At 45.5% G+C, this 17,728-nt stretch overlaps 1 protein-coding gene across 2 annotated transcripts in view; it reads right to left on the bottom strand.

Moving 5' to 3' along the window:
• Positions 1–16,845, bottom strand: part of HDAC10 (histone deacetylase 10) — a 146,749-nt gene extending 129,904 nt beyond the window's left edge. For both annotated transcript variants that reach the window (XM_069764929.1, XM_069764930.1), the window contains exons 1-5: positions 16,689–16,845; positions 6,511–6,577; positions 6,213–6,347; positions 3,544–3,640; positions 1,143–1,240 (exon numbers count right to left, since the gene is read on the bottom strand). In XM_069764929.1, the coding sequence (XP_069621030.1) occupies positions 1,143–1,240; positions 3,544–3,640; positions 6,213–6,347; positions 6,511–6,575 (395 nt within the window). In that variant the 5' untranslated portion in view covers positions 6,576–6,577; positions 16,689–16,845. The remainder of the gene's footprint in view (positions 1–1,142; positions 1,241–3,543; positions 3,641–6,212; positions 6,348–6,510; positions 6,578–16,688) is intronic.
• Between the last annotated feature and the right edge of the window lie 883 nt (positions 16,846–17,728).

The raw sequence follows: 17,728 nt of genomic DNA, 5'->3' as shown, positions 1-17,728 counted from the left end.
AGGTACAGCTCATGATCCAAAGCATACCACATCATCTGTAAAACACGGCGGAGGCAGTGTGATGGCTTGGGCACGCATGGCTGCCAGTGGAACTGGGTCACTAGTGTTTATTGATGATGTGACACAAGACAGAAGCAGTCGAATGAATTCTGAGGTATTTAGAGCCATACTGTGTGCTCAGATCCAGCCAAATGCAGCCAAACTGATTGGTCGCCGTTTCATACTACAGATGGACAATGACCCAAAACATAAAGCCAAAGCAACTCAGGAGTTTACTAAAGCAAAGAAGTGGAATATTCTTGAATGGCCAAGTCAGTCACCTGATCTCAACCCAATTGAGCATGCATTTCACTTGTTAAAGACTAAACTTCAGACAGAAAGGCCCACAAACAAACAGCAACTGAAAACCACCGCAGTGAAGGCCTGGCAGAGCATCAAAAAGGAGGAAACACAGCTTCTGGTGATGTCCATGAGTTCAAGACTTCAGGCAGTCATTGCCAACTAAGGGTTTTCAACAAAGTACTAAAAATGAACATTTTATTTAAAATTATTGAATCTGTCCAATTACTTTTGGTCCCATTAAAAACAGGGTGGCACATGTTAAGGAGCTGAAACTCCTAAACCCTTCATTCAATTTTAATGTGGATACCCTCAAATGAAAGATGAAAGTCTGAACTTCAACTGCATCTGAATTGTTTTGTTTAAAATTCATTGTGGTAATGTCTATATCCAAAATTAGAAAAATGTTGTCTCTGTCCAAATATATATGGACCTAACTGTAAGCCACTGACAGACATGTATGGTGTTAATCAAAAACATATTTTAGTATGGTGGGTGCCATAGAAGAAACGAAGTGAAAGGAAAATGTATTTAAAAAATGTATATTTATTTATAATAATTAAAATATTGATTAGTGCATACAGACAAAAACGGGGGAACGGAAAACCTCCAAATACAGGGAGAGACTTATCCAGCACAAATCCAAAAGATGCTGTAACCCATGATTATTCAGATCTATTAAGATCTGAAGTGACTTCAGCCGGTGCTAAACATAGGACAATGGGAATAATGTATGGTGTAAACACTCTAAGGACGAGTAACACGTCCATTCATTCTACAGAATTGCTGGTAGCCATCATTACCTTATAAGAGCCATTCCATTTAGAGCCTCTCCAGACATCACCGCATCAACAAGCTGCAGTGTGCCACCAAGTGACAGCTTAGCACAGCGGTAAGAATTCTGCAGAAAATTACAGGTTTACAATATAGTAATCACAAGCAGAATGTGCAAGCTTAAAGAAGCCCCCCCATGAAGCTTTTTCTTCATTACATGTGTGTATGTGTGCATGTAATGTAGTGTGTGTGTACGGATATACTCGCCTACAGCCACTTTCTCTATTGTCCAGAATTCTTCTGGTTCTCTTCTCAGTAACATCACCACTCTGCAGACTCTCCGGGTCACACTGAGCTCTGCGTAACCCAGAAGTGACTTTTACAATGTAAGTCTATGGTGCGTTAGAACAAGACTCCATAGGCTTTCACTGAAAAATAAACTTCTGGCTCACACAGAGTACAGAGTGAGCTGGACAGTCTGATGTACGGTGACATCACTGAGAAGAGGAGCAGAACAGAGCTGCATCCAGGGAAAGACCGCAGTAGGTGACTATATTAACATATACTGTACATACTACATTACATACACAGATTTATTAACTAAAAAAACAATCTTCATGGGAGGGATTCTTTAAATAATAATTTACATGAAGAGTCTTAAAAATCCTATTATATGGTACTGTGCTCTCCACTTTAAGATGGCCATATGCAACAGCACGTTTTCATAACATCTCAAATTATCAACATGGCTTCTTTTTAACCAGCGGTTAGCTTGTCGTATTCACAGGTCACATTAAATCTTTGGTAATTGACCAACATCAATGTAAGAGGGAGTCAAGCAAAGCATATCCACTTAAGTGTGTGTGTGTGTGTGTGTGTGTGTGTGTGTGTGTGTGTGTGTGTGTGTGTGTGTGTGTGTGTATAATATACACACACATACATATATGTAAATATGTAGAGAGAGACTAGGTTTGCATATTATGGGTTCATATCTTCAGTATTATTGGATCTATAGTTTAAAAACAGACAAAATATTTAAAAGAAAGATTTACTATTTTTCTCTTTCCTATAACCACTGACAAAAAAGATTGAACAGTACTGAGCAAATAATGGCTTAATGTTTTGTAGATCTAGTTTTATGATATGGTTCAATATCAGAAGCATAAAGTGACGTTAGAACAGGCATTCCAGTGATAAATGGTTATGCTAGGTTTTCCTAGTAAGCATAGCTCTAGCACACCAGCTCACACCATCCTCTCAGTAAGCCCTAAAGGTATGTTCACACAGTTGTTTTTTTTAAAAGAATTTTGGTTGCTGATAAAACCCCACCTAAATCCTACTTCTAAAAGACACAAGATGTTTTGTACGATGTTGTAAAAATGTGGGTTTTGATGCATTTTTTCAGAGAGGATTTTGATGCATTTATATAGGACAGAGTTTTTTGACACGTTTCTGCTGCAAAACTTACCGTAGTCAAAAATACACATTAAAAACTGAAATTAAATCGACAGCAAAAATTACAAATTTTGTGTTTTGTACTGAATATCTGACAAACGATTGACACGTGTTAAAAAAAAAAAAGCATTGAAAAAAGTGACGTACACTAGTGGCACAATTTCTCATTCAAATGAATGAGAAGTTTGTTGTAAGCAGAAACTTCAAAAGGAGCATACCCTAAGGGAATGTGCACATGGCGTTTTATAACGTTGGCGTACCCACTGCGCCTTACTTATAGGAACACGCTTTAGGAAATCAGCAGTGTTTTTCCTGAAGCATTTCCTCTGGTGTTTTAGCGGTGGCCTCGCTGGCAGGGGCAGTTTTTTTGGGTAACTATGCATAAAGCAATATAAAGTAGTAAGCAGATTCCAAATGAAAAACTCCAGAAAAAAGGACCGATCAATTATATTGGCCGCTTCACAGCTTTCAAAGACCGAAGTAGTTAAAAGAAGCTGAAAAAGACGGCACATAAAGCACAAGTCGTTTTAATATTGCTCATTCTTTTTAATATTTATTGAGCGCTTTTTCAGGGAGGTTCTAACCAGAATCAGCCAAAACATACATCGTACCCTAACTCGCTTGCTTAAAATTCACACTGCAGAAAATTTCTCCCACAAAAAAAAGCTGCAAGTCCTACATGAAACATTTCTCCACATTGTTTGAGGACATCATCTCTATGGTGTACTGTATGGCTGGACTCTTTTTGCAGAATTTCTTCAAACACCTCAATGGTATTTCAAATTCTGCCCTGAAATCCACAGAACAAATGTGTTTAAAAAAAAAAAAGCCACCAAACTTACAAAACTTTGAAAGGTCCCTTTGTAGCTAAAAACTGAGAAAAACCTGAACGTCATCCAAGGAAAACACTGATTAGAATACGAAATCTACCCCAAAAGTCAGACAACCTCATAATAGCAGCATTATAGAGCCCACCTGATGAAAGTATGCAGCAATATACTTCTTTGACGTTTCCTTCAATTCACTGACATCCATAGTCTGAGTACTTTTAACTACATCAAGGTATTCGGGACTGAAAGGAAGCAGTGAAGACATCAGTATGGTCAGTACATACAGATGAAGATTCCAATGCAGACTTTAATGATGACTTGTCTCTGGGTGATCAAGTTTTGCTCCAATCGTAACCGCTATTCAATTTAGCGCATCCATTATGCTTATTTTTAAGATCTTTACCATTGGGGCAGTTCTCACAGGCTTCTCTTAGGGTGCATCTTTATGCTACTCTGCATTATTACCTTGTGAGTAACACCCACTTCATAAAGACATTAAAAGTTAGCATATTAGGCACTAAATAAATAGATCCATATATCTGGAACCTAGATGGTGGAACAAACTAAATACACATCCTCTTTAAAGCATACTTGTCATTTCAGGTAACTTTTCAGAAACAGCCATCATGTGCATGTAAGTTTATTCATACATTCTAAATGCTGCAAAGTGGAGCCAATCGGTGCAGATCTGGATCCTGACATCCCCACTGATCACTCAAAATGCTGTTAAAAAGCGCAGATTTACAAAATATAAGAGTGAAAAGCGGTGTATAGGCTCAATAGTAAGTCTATGGGTCCCTACACCACTATGACAGTGTGCACTCCTGCAGGAGCTGTACCCTTTAGAACAGTGTTCTTAAAGGGAACCTGTCACCCCCCTCAGGCGTGTGTAACTAAAAGAGCCACCGTGTGCAGCACAAATGCTGCATTCTGACAAGGTGGCTCTTTAGTTACAAATGCCTGCACATGCTGAAATAAACCCTTATAAAATTTGCCCCCACATACCCTGAATCTGTCCGGGAGGCGGGTCTTTCCTTTCTAATTAGACGCAGCACAGCCGTCACTCCAGAGCTGTGCGCGCCGGGCGCCGCCTCCTCTTGCAGCATTATCGTCCCCGGTGCCTGCTCTGTAAGGTTTTTTTCCGGGCATGCGCAGTTGCGCAGCCCTTTGTACTTATAGCGCAGGCGCCAGGAACTATAATGCAGGAAGAGGAGGCGGCTCTGGAGTGACGGCTGTGCTGCGTCTAATTAGAAAGACCCGCCTCCCAGACGGATTCAGGGTATGTGGGGGCAAATTTTATAAGTGTTTATTTCAGCGTGTGCAGGCATTTGTAACTAAAGAGCCACCTTGTCAGAATGCAGCATCTGTGCTGCACAAGGTGGCTCTTTTAGTTAGGGGGGTGACAGGTTCCCTTTAATGATCGGTGGGGGTCTCTGGACCCAGATCACTTTTGCAGTATTATCCAGAAAACATAAATAAAAAAATGTATATATATATATATATATATATATATATATATATACACACATACTTAAAAATGTGTGTGTGCTGTCAAAGTAATAAGAGCAGATGCCAAGAAAGACAGGCTACTGTATTCTGCATTTTTTTTTACTTTTACAACCATGCACTAATCTAATTGGCTACTCAAAGCCTCAGGACTGGCTTTCAAGTTGCTCAACATTGAAAATGAATGAAAGAACCTAAGTCTTCTATCACAAAAATCAGTTAGCAGTTCCTTTTTTAACACATACACGATAAGGAAGGAATTGCTGCTGCAGGGTTATATGTGCGCATGCATGTTACCATATTTACACAAGACTTATGTCTATGAGTGCAATATGACATGCATACTAGATAGCTGTCAGATCAATGATCGTCTGTCCAACAGCCCTCTCTTGCAGCAGATTAACTCACTAAGCACAAAAGGATTGGGAGTCTGAAATCAGGACATGCTGGATCCTTATCAACCCCCACATGATCTGCTGAAGGAGTGTTGTGAGATCCCCATTCCCACTGAGCTAATATCATTCTAAAGCATATGGGTGCCTTCAGGTCAGACAACTAATCATGTCCACAAGACTGATGTGATTGGTGGACGTGATTGGCTCGGTGTGCTCATCCGCATAATGGATGGATGCAAGAATTACTCACTATTTACAAGTCTGGTCCAGGCTAGTGCAGGCTGCAGTTTTCTGTACACGTAGGCCTCAGATCCGTGTGGAAAACCACCCATATGCACTAGCACGTGCGCTAATGTTGATACATGTGAGGTCTGTTGTACACATAGACTGAAAATTCATTTAAGAGAACTAAACCTAGGGGCACATTTAGATGTCTGTACAAAACAGAGATCAGACCCCAATGCACAGACAGGCCGCGGGTCTCCTGATCCTGACAGCTTCATTCATTTTGAAGAAGTTGTCACGCTCGGGCCGGGAGACCCGCAGCCAGTCCTTGCATAATACAGACGTCTGAATGCAGTGATTAAACCTTATCGAACAGAGAACAGGTGATCATTTTTTTGTTCAAAGGGACACCCCATTCATTTTGTAATCTGCTTTGGAGAAAGAAAGCTGAATTCTAATTGCTCCCTATGGCTAAGAAGACCAGTTTATCTGTTAGCCAGTCTTGATATTTTTTGCATCTATATTACAAGTGAATTGTGCCTTACTAGACAAGTGCCAGAGGCTATAAACAACTTGAATGGCCAATCATTTGAATAGGCACCACATGATACAACCTAACTCTTAATGATGGATAAACCCTTTATTACCTAAAGCTCCAATCAGGTAGAAGTGCCCTGACTGTACAGACCTGTGAACCAGAGTGATCTCTTCCTCCGTAGCCTCTCTGACTGGTAACTGGAGACATCTGCGTACAAGATCATAATCCTGAAGTCTTTTGTAGGAAGAAGACAGTCTCTCCGGCACCTCAATAGCACACTCTGGACTAAAAGATGAGCCAAACAGCACCATCAGCTAGGTTTACATATGCAAAAAGAAATCAATTTAGGCCAAATTCACTGTACAATAAAATGCCAGGTGGCTACTACATTATGTCCAGTTGCTTATATAGCACCAACATATACCAAAGCACTATAAAGAATACTTACTCATCCCAAAGCAGGCGATAGTTCATCATTTCTTCATCATAAACTAGTGCTGTGTCGGACACCATCGCTGAAAAACATAGTTTACATATAATATCAATAGACAATTCATGAGATATACAGTGCCTTGCGAAAGTATTCGGCTCCCTGGAACTTTTCAACCTTTTCCCACATATCATGCTTCAAACATAAAGATACCAAATGTAAATTTTTGGTGAAGAATCAATAACAAGTGGAACACAATTGTGAAGTTGAACAAAATTCATTGGTTATTTTAAATTTTTTGGGAAATTCAAAAACTGAAAAGTGCAATATTATTCTGCCCCTTTACTTTCAGTGCAGCAAACTCACTCCAGAAGTTCATTGTGTATCTCTGAATGATGCAATGTTGTCCTAAATGCCTAATGATGATAAATATAATCCACCTGTGTATAATCAATTCTCCGTATAAATGCACCTGCTCTGTGATAGTCTCAGGGTTCTGTTTGAAGCACAGAGAGCATCATGAAGACCAAGGAACACAACAGGCAGGTCCGTGATACTGTTGTAGAGAAGTTTAAAGCCGGATACAAAATGATTTCCAAAACTTTAAACATCCCAAGGAGCACTGTACAAGCGATCTTAGGCTACGTTCACATAAGCGTTTCCCGACGCAGCGTCAGGAAACGCAGCGGCGACGCATGCGTCATGCGCCCCTATATTTAACATGGGGGACGCATGGACATGCATTGTGCTGCGTTGTGCGACGCATGCGGTTTTTTTGCCGCAAGCGTCGGGCAAAGAAAACGCAACAAGTTGCTTTTTTTTTGCGTCGAAATTTCGGCAAAAAACGATGCATGCGTCGCAAAACGCAGCGTTTTTGCGTGCGTTTTTATTTGCGTTGTGCGTTGCATCGCCGACGCAGCGGCGCACAACGCAAATGTGAACGTAGCCTTATTGAAATGGAAGGAGTATCATACCCACTGCAAATCTACCAAGACCCGGCCGTCCCTCTAAACTTTCATCTCAAACAAAGAGAAGACTGATCAGAGATGCTGCCAAGCGGCCCATGATCACTCTGGATGAACTGCAGAGATCTACAGCTCAGGTGGGACAGTCTGTCCATAGAACAACAATTAGTCGTACACTGCACAAATCTGGCCTTTATGGAAGAGTGGCAAGAAGAAATCCATTTCTCAAAGATATCCATAAAAGGTGTCGTTTAAAGTTTGCAACAAGCCACCTGGGAGACACACCAAACATGTGGAAGAAGGCGCTCTGGTCAGATGAAACCAAAATCAAACTTTTTGGCAACAATGCCAAAGGATATGTTTGGCGTAAAGGTAACACAGCTCATCACCATGAACACTCCATCCCCACTGTCAAACATGGTGGTGGCAGCATCATGGCTTGGGCCTGCTTTTCTTCAGCAGGGACAGGGAAGATGGTTAAAGGGCCACTGTCACCCCCCTCCAGCCGTTATAAACTAAAAGAGCCACCTTGTGCAGCAGTAATGCTGCATTCTAACAAGGTGGCTCTTTTAGTTTTGTGTTCAGGTATTACTAAAATAAAGCAGTTTGAAACTTTGCAAAAATACCTATCTTTGTCCATGGAGGCGGGTCCTCAGCCCCCAGCTTGAACGGTACTCTGCCGTCACTCCAATCTTCAGGGGCTTTCGGCGCCGCCCCCTCCGCACTGTTTTCTTTTCAAATCCGGTGCCGGCGCTGTGTAAATATTTGTGGGGCAGGCGCAGTAAGCTCTGGCGGTCTGACGTCCCAGCCAGGCTTGCAGACTGCGCCTGTGCGGGCAGTGCGGCCACCCACCTCGGTAATCCCTGCCCAGCACTGTGTTATGCACTATGCACAGTGCGGGGCTAGGATTCCTGGGCATGCGCACTGCGTGTGTCAGACTGTCACCCACGTCCCCCGCCTTACAGCCTCTGTCTATTCAGCTGATCGTCCCAGGGATTGCTATGAGGAGGAGGCACGATCAGCTGAATAGACAGAGGCTGTAAGGCGGGGGACGTGGGTGACAGTCTGACACACGCAGTACGCATGCCCAGGAATCCTAGCCCCGCACTGTGCATAGTGCATAACACAGTGCGGGGCAGGGATTACCGAGGTGGGTGGCCGCACTGCCCGCACAGGCGCAGTCTGCAAGCCTGGCTGGGACGTCAGACCGCCAGAGCTTACTGCGCCTGCCCCACAAATATTTACACAGCGCCGGCACCGGATTTGAAAAGAAAACAGTGCGGAGGGGGCGGCACCGAAAGCCCCTGAAGATTGGAGTGACGGCAGAGTACCGTTCAAGCTGGGGGCTGAGGACCCGCCTCCATGGACAAAGATAGGTATTTTTGCAACGTTTCAAACTGCTTTATTTTGGTAATACCTGAACACAAAACTAAAAGAGCCACCTTGTTAGAATGCAGCATTACTGCTGCACAAGGTGGCTCTTTTAGTTTATAACGGCTGGAGGGGGGTGACAGTGGCCCTTTAAGATTGATGGGAAGATGGATGGAGCCAAATACAGGACCATTCTTGAAGAAAACCTGTTAGAGTCTGCAAAAGACCTGAGACTGGGACGGAGATTTGTCTTCCAACAAGACAATGATCCCAAACATAAAGCAAAATCTCCAATGGAATGGTTCACAAATAAATGTATCCAGGTGTTAGAATGGCCAAGCCAAATTCCAGACCTCAATCCAATCGAGGATCTGTGGAAAGAGCTGAAAACTGCTGTTCACAAACGATCTCCATCAAACCTCAATGAGCTTGAGCTGTTTGCCAAGAAAGAATGGGCAAGAATTTCAGTCTCTCGATGTACAAAACTGATACAGACATACCCCAAGCAACTTGCAGCTGTAATCGCAGCAAAAGGTGGCGCAATAAAGTTTTAAGTTAAAGGGGCCGAATAATATTGCACGCCCCACTTTTCAGTTTTTGAATTTCCACAAAAATTTAAAATAACCAATAAATTTTGTTCAACTTCACAATTGTGTTCCACTTGTTGATTCTTCACCAAAAATTTACATTTGGTATCTTTATGTTTGAACCATGATATGTGGGAAAAGGTTGAAAAGTTCCAGGGAGCCAAATAATTTTGCAAGGCACTGTAGCAGCCACATGTTTGGCATCACACTGTAGCGAGGAGAGCCCACTCAATTTTCAGGGGTGAGTATCTCTAAAAGCAAAAGCTGGGCACAACGTATGAGCACCACAATATATTGGGCACGACAATGGCATATTTGCATTTTCACTCTGCAACATCCATTGCTGCTTGTTTCTGGAAAATGTCCAGGGAGTCAAAATCATCACTATGCTTGCAGATAAATTCCCAGAGCGGTATAACAAGGTCAACTGAGGCAGGTTTTTGCTCTTCCGGCTCTTAGGGGCTATGTATATGGAGTCCACAAACTATCCTTCAAAAATATATTTCCAAGGGTCAAATAGCGCTCCTTCCCGCCCGAGTCTCACCATGGCCAAACAGTACTGTACAACCACATATGGAGCAGTGCCACATTCATGAAAAATTGTGTAACATTATGTGACCCCCCTCATATGGAAGGGAGTGTATCAGTGCACCATTATGTGACCCCCCCTCATATGGATATTAGTGCACCATTATGTGACCCCCTCATATGGAAGGGGGTGTATTAGTGCCATTATGTGACCCCCTCATATGGAAGGGGGTGTATTAGTGCACCATTATGTGAGCCTCTCATATGGAAGGGAGTGTATTAGTGCACCATTATGTGACCCCCTCAGATGGAAGGGAGTGTATTAGTGCACCATTATGTGACCCCCTCAGATGGAAGGGAGTGTATTAGTGCACCATTATGTGACCCCCTCAGATGGAAGGGGGTGTATTAGTGCACCATTATGTGACCCCCTCAGATGGAAGGGGGTGTATTAGTGCACCATTATGTGACCCCCTCAGATGGAAGGGGGTGTATTAGTGCACCATTATGTGACCCCCTCAGATGGAAGGCGGTGTATTAGTGCCATTATGTGACCCCCTCATATGGAAGGGAGTGTATTAGTGCACCATTATGTGAGCCTCTCATATGGAAGGGGGTGTATTAGTGCACCATTATGTGACCCCCCTCATATTTATGGGAGCATATTAGTGCACCATTATATGACCCCCCTCATATATGCATACCTCCCTACCGTCCCGGATCCGGGGGACTGTCCCGATTTTGACATTCAGCCCTGCGATCCCGGGCGGGACATTAGTTGTCCCGAACTGGTTGGGACGTGTGTATATCACCCGGTCAGCTCCCTGAGTCCCTGCACCCGCAGAGCAGCCCACCACATATAAGCTGCTCTTTGCGCACAGGACCTGTGATGAAGTCACAGGATGGGAGGAGTCAGGGGTCACATGATTGGGAGGACCTCCGTGTACAGGACTCTGCTGGTTGTCATGGCGCCGGACTAGGATAAGAGTAAGTGTGAGGTCAGGAGGTGTTTACAGTGTGGATGTAGCAGAGCCATGTGTGTACGAGGTGTATGGATCGGAGCAGTGTGTGAAAGGTGTATGGAACGGAGTCGTGTAAGAGGTGTACGGAGCCGTGTGTACGAGGTGTACGGAGCGGAGCAGTGCGTGTACGAGGTGTACGGAGCATAGCCGCGTGTGTACGAGGTGTACGGAGCGGAGCAGCGTGATAGGTGTATGGAGCAGAGTCGTGTGTGTAAGGGTGTACAGAGTGGAGCAATGTGTGTAAGAGGTGTGCGGATCGGAGCAGCGTGTGAAAGGTGTATGGAGCAGAGTCGTGTGTGTACAAGGTGTACGGAGCGGAGCCACGTGTGTACGAGGTGTGCGGAGCAGAGTCGTGTGTGTACAAGGTATACGGAGCGGAGCAGCGTGTGCAATGTGTATGGAGCGGAGCCGTGTGTGTACGAGATGTATGGAGAGGAGCCGTGTGTGTATGAGGTGTACGGAGCGGAGCCGTGTGTGTATGAGGTGTACGGAGCGGAGCCGTGTGTGTGCAAGGTATACGAAGCGGAGCAGCGTGTGCAATGTATATGGAGCGGAGCCATGTGTGTACGAGGTGTACAGAGTGGAGCCGTGTGTGTATGAGGTGTACGGAGCGGAGCCGTGTGTGTACGAGGTGTACGGAGTGGAGCCGCAAGTGCAAGGTGTATGGAGCGCAGTCGTGTGTGTACGAGGTGTACGGAGCCGAGCCGTGTGTGTACGAGGTGTATGGAGTGGAGCCGTGTGTGTATGAGGTGTACGGAGCGGAGCAGTATGTGTGCGAGGTGTATGGATCGGAGCAGCATGTGAAAGGTGTATGGAGCGGAGTCGTGTAAGAGGTGGTTGGAGCCGTGTGTACGAGGTGTACGGAGCACAGCAGTGTGTACTAGGTGTACGGAGCGGAGCAGCGTGTGAAAGGTGTATGGACCAGAGTCGTGTGTGTAAGACATGTACGGAGCGGAGCCATGTGTGTAAGAGGTGTGCGGAGTGGAGCCGTGTGTGTATGAGGTGTGCGGAGCGGAGCTGTGTGTGTACGAGGTGTACGGAGCAGAGCCGCATGTGCAAGGTGTATGGAGCAGAGCCATGTGTGTACGTGGTGTACAGAGTGGAGCCGTGTATACGAGATGTATGGAGAGGAGCCGTGTGTGTATGAGGTGTACGGAGCGGAGCCGTGTGTGTACGAGGTGTACGGAGCGGAGCGTGTGTGTATGAGGTGTACGGAGCGTGTGTACGAGGTGTACGGAGCGTGTGTACGAGGTGTACGGAGCGGAGCGTGTGTGTACGAGGTGTACGGAGCGGAGCCGTGTGTGTACGAGATGTATGGGGAGGAGCCGTGTGTATGGGGAGGAGCCGTGTGTGTATGAGGTGTACGGAGCGGAGCCGTGTGTGTACGAGGTGTACGGAGCGGAGCCGCATGTGCAAGGTGTATGGAGCGGAGTCGTGTGTGTATGAGGTGTATGGAGCGGAGTCGCATGTGTACGGAGCGGAGCCGCATGTGCAAGGTGTATGGAGCGGAGTCGTGTGTGTACAAGGTGTATGGAGCGGAGTCGCAAGTGTATGAGGTGTACGGAGCAGACGCTGGCTGTGTCGGATCAGAGCAGATATTGCTCCTCGCTCTGACACTGACTGGCACAGGAGAAACGGAGAGGTCTTTATCAGTGGCGTATCACAGCTGCAGCGACGTGAGCAGTCAGCGGCGCAGCTGGATGACACCATTCAGCGCCGTGGGAGTGGAAGCTGCCAGCTGCTGCGAGGGAGCGCGGTGAAAGGTGTGTGTGTGTGTGTGTGTAGTGATGGAGAAGGCAATGATGGGGGTGGGGTAACCATGTGTGGCCATTATACTGTACCCAGCATTGTGTGGGGCCATTATACAGTATGGAGCATAATGTGGCCATTAATACAGTATGGAGCATTATGTGTGGCCATTATACAGTATGGGGCACTGTGTGGCTATTATACAGTATGGAGCATCATGTGGAGCCATTATACAGTAAGGAGCATCATGTGTAGCCATTATACAGTATGGAGCATCATGTGTGGCCATTATACAGTACGAAGCATCATGTGGGGCTATTATACAGTATGGAGCATAATGTGGCCATTATACACTATGGAGCATCATGTGTGGCCATTGTACAGTATGGAGCATCATGTGCAGCCATTATACAGAATGGAGCACTGTGTGGCCATTATACAGTATGGAGCACTGTGTGGCCAATATACAGTATGGAGCATCATGTGGAGCCATTATACAGTACGGAGCATCATGTGTGGCCATTATACAGTATGCAGCATCATGTGGGCCCATTATACTGTTTGGAGCATCACGTGGGGCCAGTACACTGTACGCAGCATCATTTGGGGCCATTATAGAGTATGGAGCATTATGTGTGGCCATTATACAGTATGGAGCATCATGTGGGCCCATTATACTGTATGGAGCATCACGTGTGGCCACTACACTGTACGCAGCATCATTTGGGGCCATTATACAGTATGGAGCGTCATGTGTGGCCATTATACAGTATGGAGCATCACTTGGGGCCAGTACACTGTACGCAGCATCATTTGGGGACATTATACAGTATGGAGCATCATGTGTGGCCATTATACAGTATGCAGCATCATGTAGGCCCATTATACTGAATGAAGCATCACGTGGGGCCAGTGCACTGTACGCAGCATCATTTGGGGCCATTATACAGTATGGAGCATCATGTGGGGCCATTATACAGTATGGAGCATCATGTGGGGCCATTATACAGTATGCAGCATCATGTGGGCCTATTATACTGTATGGAGAATCACGTGAGGCCAGTATGCAGCATCATGTAGGCCCATTATACTGTATGGAGCATCACGTGGGGCCAGTGCACTGTACGCAGCATCATTTGGGGCCATTATACAGTATGGAGCATCATGCGTGGCCATTATACAGTATGGAGCATCATGTGGGCCCATTATACTGTATGGAACATCACGTGGGGCCACTACACTGTACGCAGCATCATTTGGGGCCATTATACAGTATGGAGCATCATGTGTGGCCATTATACAGTATGGAGCATCTCTTGGGGCCAGTACACTGTACGCAGCATCATTTGGGGCCATTATACAGTATGGAGCATCATGTGTGGCCATTATACAGTATGCAGCATCATGTAGGCCCATTATACTGTATGGAGTATCACGTGGGGCCAGTGCACTGTACGCAGCATCATTTGGGGCCATTATACAGTACGGAGCATCATGTGTGGCCATTATACAGTATGCAGCATCATGTGGGCCCATTATACTGTTTGGAGCATCACGTGGGGCCAGTACACTGTACGCAGCATCATTTGGGGCCATTATAGAGTATGGAGCATTATGTGTGGCCATTATACAGTATGGAGCATCATGTGGGCCCATTATACTGTATGGAGCATCACGTGTGGCCACTACACTGTACGCAGCATCATTTGGGGCCATTATACAGTATGGAGCGTCATGTGTGGCCATTATACAGTATGGAGCATCACTTGGGGCCAGTACACTGTACGCAGCATCATTTGGGGACATTATACAGTATGGAGCATCATGTGTGGCCATTATACAGTATGCAGCATCATGTAGGCCCATTATACTGAATGAAGCATCACGTGGGGCCAGTGCACTGTACGCAGCATCATTTGGGGCCATTATACAGTATGGAGCATCATGTGGGGCCATTATACAGTATGGAGCATCATGTGGGGCCATTATACAGTATGCAGCATCATGTGGGCCTATTATACTGTATGGAGAATCACGTGAGGCCAGTATGCAGCATCATGTAGGCCCATTATACTGTATGGAGCATCACGTGGGGCCAGTGCACTGTACGCAGCATCATTTGGGGCCATTATACAGTATGGAGCATCATGTGGGGCCATTATACAGTATGGAGCATCATGTGGGGCCATTATACAGTATGCAGCATCATGTGGGCCCATTATACTGTATGGAGAATCACGTGAGGCCAGTATGCAGCATCATGTAGGCCCATTATACTCTATGGAGCATCACGTGGGGCCAGTGCACTGTACGCAGCATCATTTGAGGCCATTATACAGTATGGAGCATCATGTGTGGCCATTATACAATATGGAGCATCATGTGGGCCCATTATACTGTATGGAACATCACGTGGGGCCACTACACTGTACGCAGCATCATTTGGGGCCATTATACAGTATGGAGCGTCATGTGTGGCCATTATACAGTATGGAGCATCTCTTGGGGCCAGTACACTGTACGCAGCATCATTTGGGGCCATTATACAGTATGGAGCATCATGTGTGGCCATTATACAGTATGCAGCATCATGTAGGCCCATTATACTGTATGGAGCATCACGTGGGGCCAGTGCACTGTACGCAGCATCATTTGGGGCCATTATACAGTATGGAGCATCATGTGGGGCCATTATACAGTATGGAGCATCATGTGGGGCCATTATACAGTATGCAGCATCATGTGGGCCCATTATACTGTATGGAGAATCACGTGAGGCCAGTATGCAGCATCATGTAGGCCCATTATACTGTATGGAGCATCACGTGGGGCCAGTGCACTGTACGCAGCATCATTTGGGGCCATTATACAGTATGGAGCATCATGTGTGGCCATTATACAGTATGGAGCATCATGTGGGCCCATTATACTGTATGGAACATCACGTGGGGCCACTACACTGTATGCAGCATCATTTGGGGCCATTATACAGTATGGAGCATCATGTGGGGTCATTATACAGTATGGAGCATCATGTGTGACCATTATACAGTAGGCAGCATCATTTGGGGCCATTATACAGTATGGAGCATCATGTGTGGCCATTATACAGTATGCAGCATCATGTAGGCCCATTATACTGTATGGAGCATCACGTGGGGCCAGTGCACTGTACGCAGCATCATTTGGGGCCATTATACAGTATGGAGCATCATGTGTGGCCATTATACAGTATGGAGCATCATGTGGGCCCATTATACTGTATGGAACATCACGTGGGGCCACTACACTGTATGCAGCATCATTTGGGGCCATTATACAGTATGGACCATCATGTGGGGTCATTATACAGTATGGAGCATCATGTGTGACCATTATACAGTAGGCAGCATCATTTGGGGCCATTATACAGTATGGAGCATCATGTGTGGCCATTATACAGTATGCAGCATCATGTAGGCCCAGTATACTGTATGGAGCATCACGTGGGGCCAGTACACTGTACGCAGCATCATTTGGGGCCATTATACAGTATGGAGCACTGTGTGGCCATATTTCTTTGTTTATAATTATTGTTTACGAAACATTGTTTTCAGAAGTGCTAAATGGGTGTGGTTGGGGCGTGACTAGTTGTGAAATGGGTGTGGTCAGAGGTGTGACTAAAATTTGCCGCGGCACTAACTTTGTCCCTCTTTCCCTTCCTCGAAAGTTGGGAGGTATGTTGCTATTAGATGTCTTGGAAAGCAGGGTGACGGTACTAGTTGTCACTTTTCTTTAAAAAAAGGGAAATCCATAGAAATAGGGTACCTCACGTGCTAATTATCACGTGCTAATCCCATGAGGTAATTGTCCTCATATGTAACTATCCAGTGAGGTCCTGTAGCGGCAGTGAAGCGTGCACAGAGGACCCCATTAGCGCTCCCGCAGACCCCACGTGCCCGGACACCGCGCACCAGCAGCTGCAGGCAACACACCTACTTGTGCGGCGGCGGCGGCGGCGGCGGCGGCGGCAGCGGCGCCTGCTCCCCTCACTGTATGGCGGCAGATGCAGCGTGTGCTGCTCACTGTGGAGGCGCCAGTGTCACATGCGGTGCCGGCTTTCCCACTTGCAGTCTGGTCAGAATCGGCCCCAGTGACACAACCTCCGGCGCAAGAGCTATGACTGCAGTGCAGGAAACTGTACCGTCGCCATTTTGTCGAAGACCATAACACAGGTTTGTCACAAGTCGTCAACAGTCCAGAGAGCAACATTGGCGTCTGTTCTAGCGAAGATGTGGCAGAAACTGACCTGCTTTGGTACATTACTAATGTTACATGTCGAATTCCTTGGATACAAGGATTTGATAAAAAGAAGGCTTTTGTGTCTTGCCAAGATAACAATGGGGGTCTTATAGTAATCCAATGCATTGAATAGTCTTTACACGCTCAGAATTTATTGCAGAAATTTTGCGTTTTTGGTGCGTTTTTTTCCGGACATTTCCCAATGCATTTTAGGCTGTGTGCACACGTTGCGTTTTTTTCGCGGTTTTTCCCGATAAAACGCTATTAAACCGCAAAAAAAACCACATACAATAAGCATCCCATCATTTAGAATGAATTCCGCATGTTTTGTGCACATGATGCGTTTTTTTTCCGCAAAAAAAACGCATCGCGGTAAAAACCGCAGCATGTTCATTAATTTTGCGGGGTTTTTTGAGGATTTCCCACTACAAAATGCATTGGGGAATGTCCGGAAAAAACTGCGGCAAAACCGCATGCAGATTTCCTGCGGATTTCTTGCAGAAAATGTCTGTTTTTTCTCAGGAATTTTCTGCGAGAAATCCTGAATGTGTGCACATAGCCTCATAGTGGGAAATCCTCAAAAAAAAAACGCAAAATTAATCAACATGCTGCATTTTTTATCGTGATGCATTTTTTCGCAGAAAAAAACGCATCATGTGCACAAAACATGCAGAATGCATTCTAAATGATGGGATGCATAATGTATAAAGATGTGATTCATAAAGACCATCAT

This window comes from Ranitomeya imitator, chromosome 4 (assembly GCF_032444005.1).
Source record: "Ranitomeya imitator isolate aRanImi1 chromosome 4, aRanImi1.pri, whole genome shotgun sequence".
Classification (NCBI taxonomy): Eukaryota; Metazoa; Chordata; class Amphibia; order Anura; family Dendrobatidae; genus Ranitomeya; species Ranitomeya imitator.
This window is presented reverse-complemented; position numbering and strand designations above follow the sequence as displayed.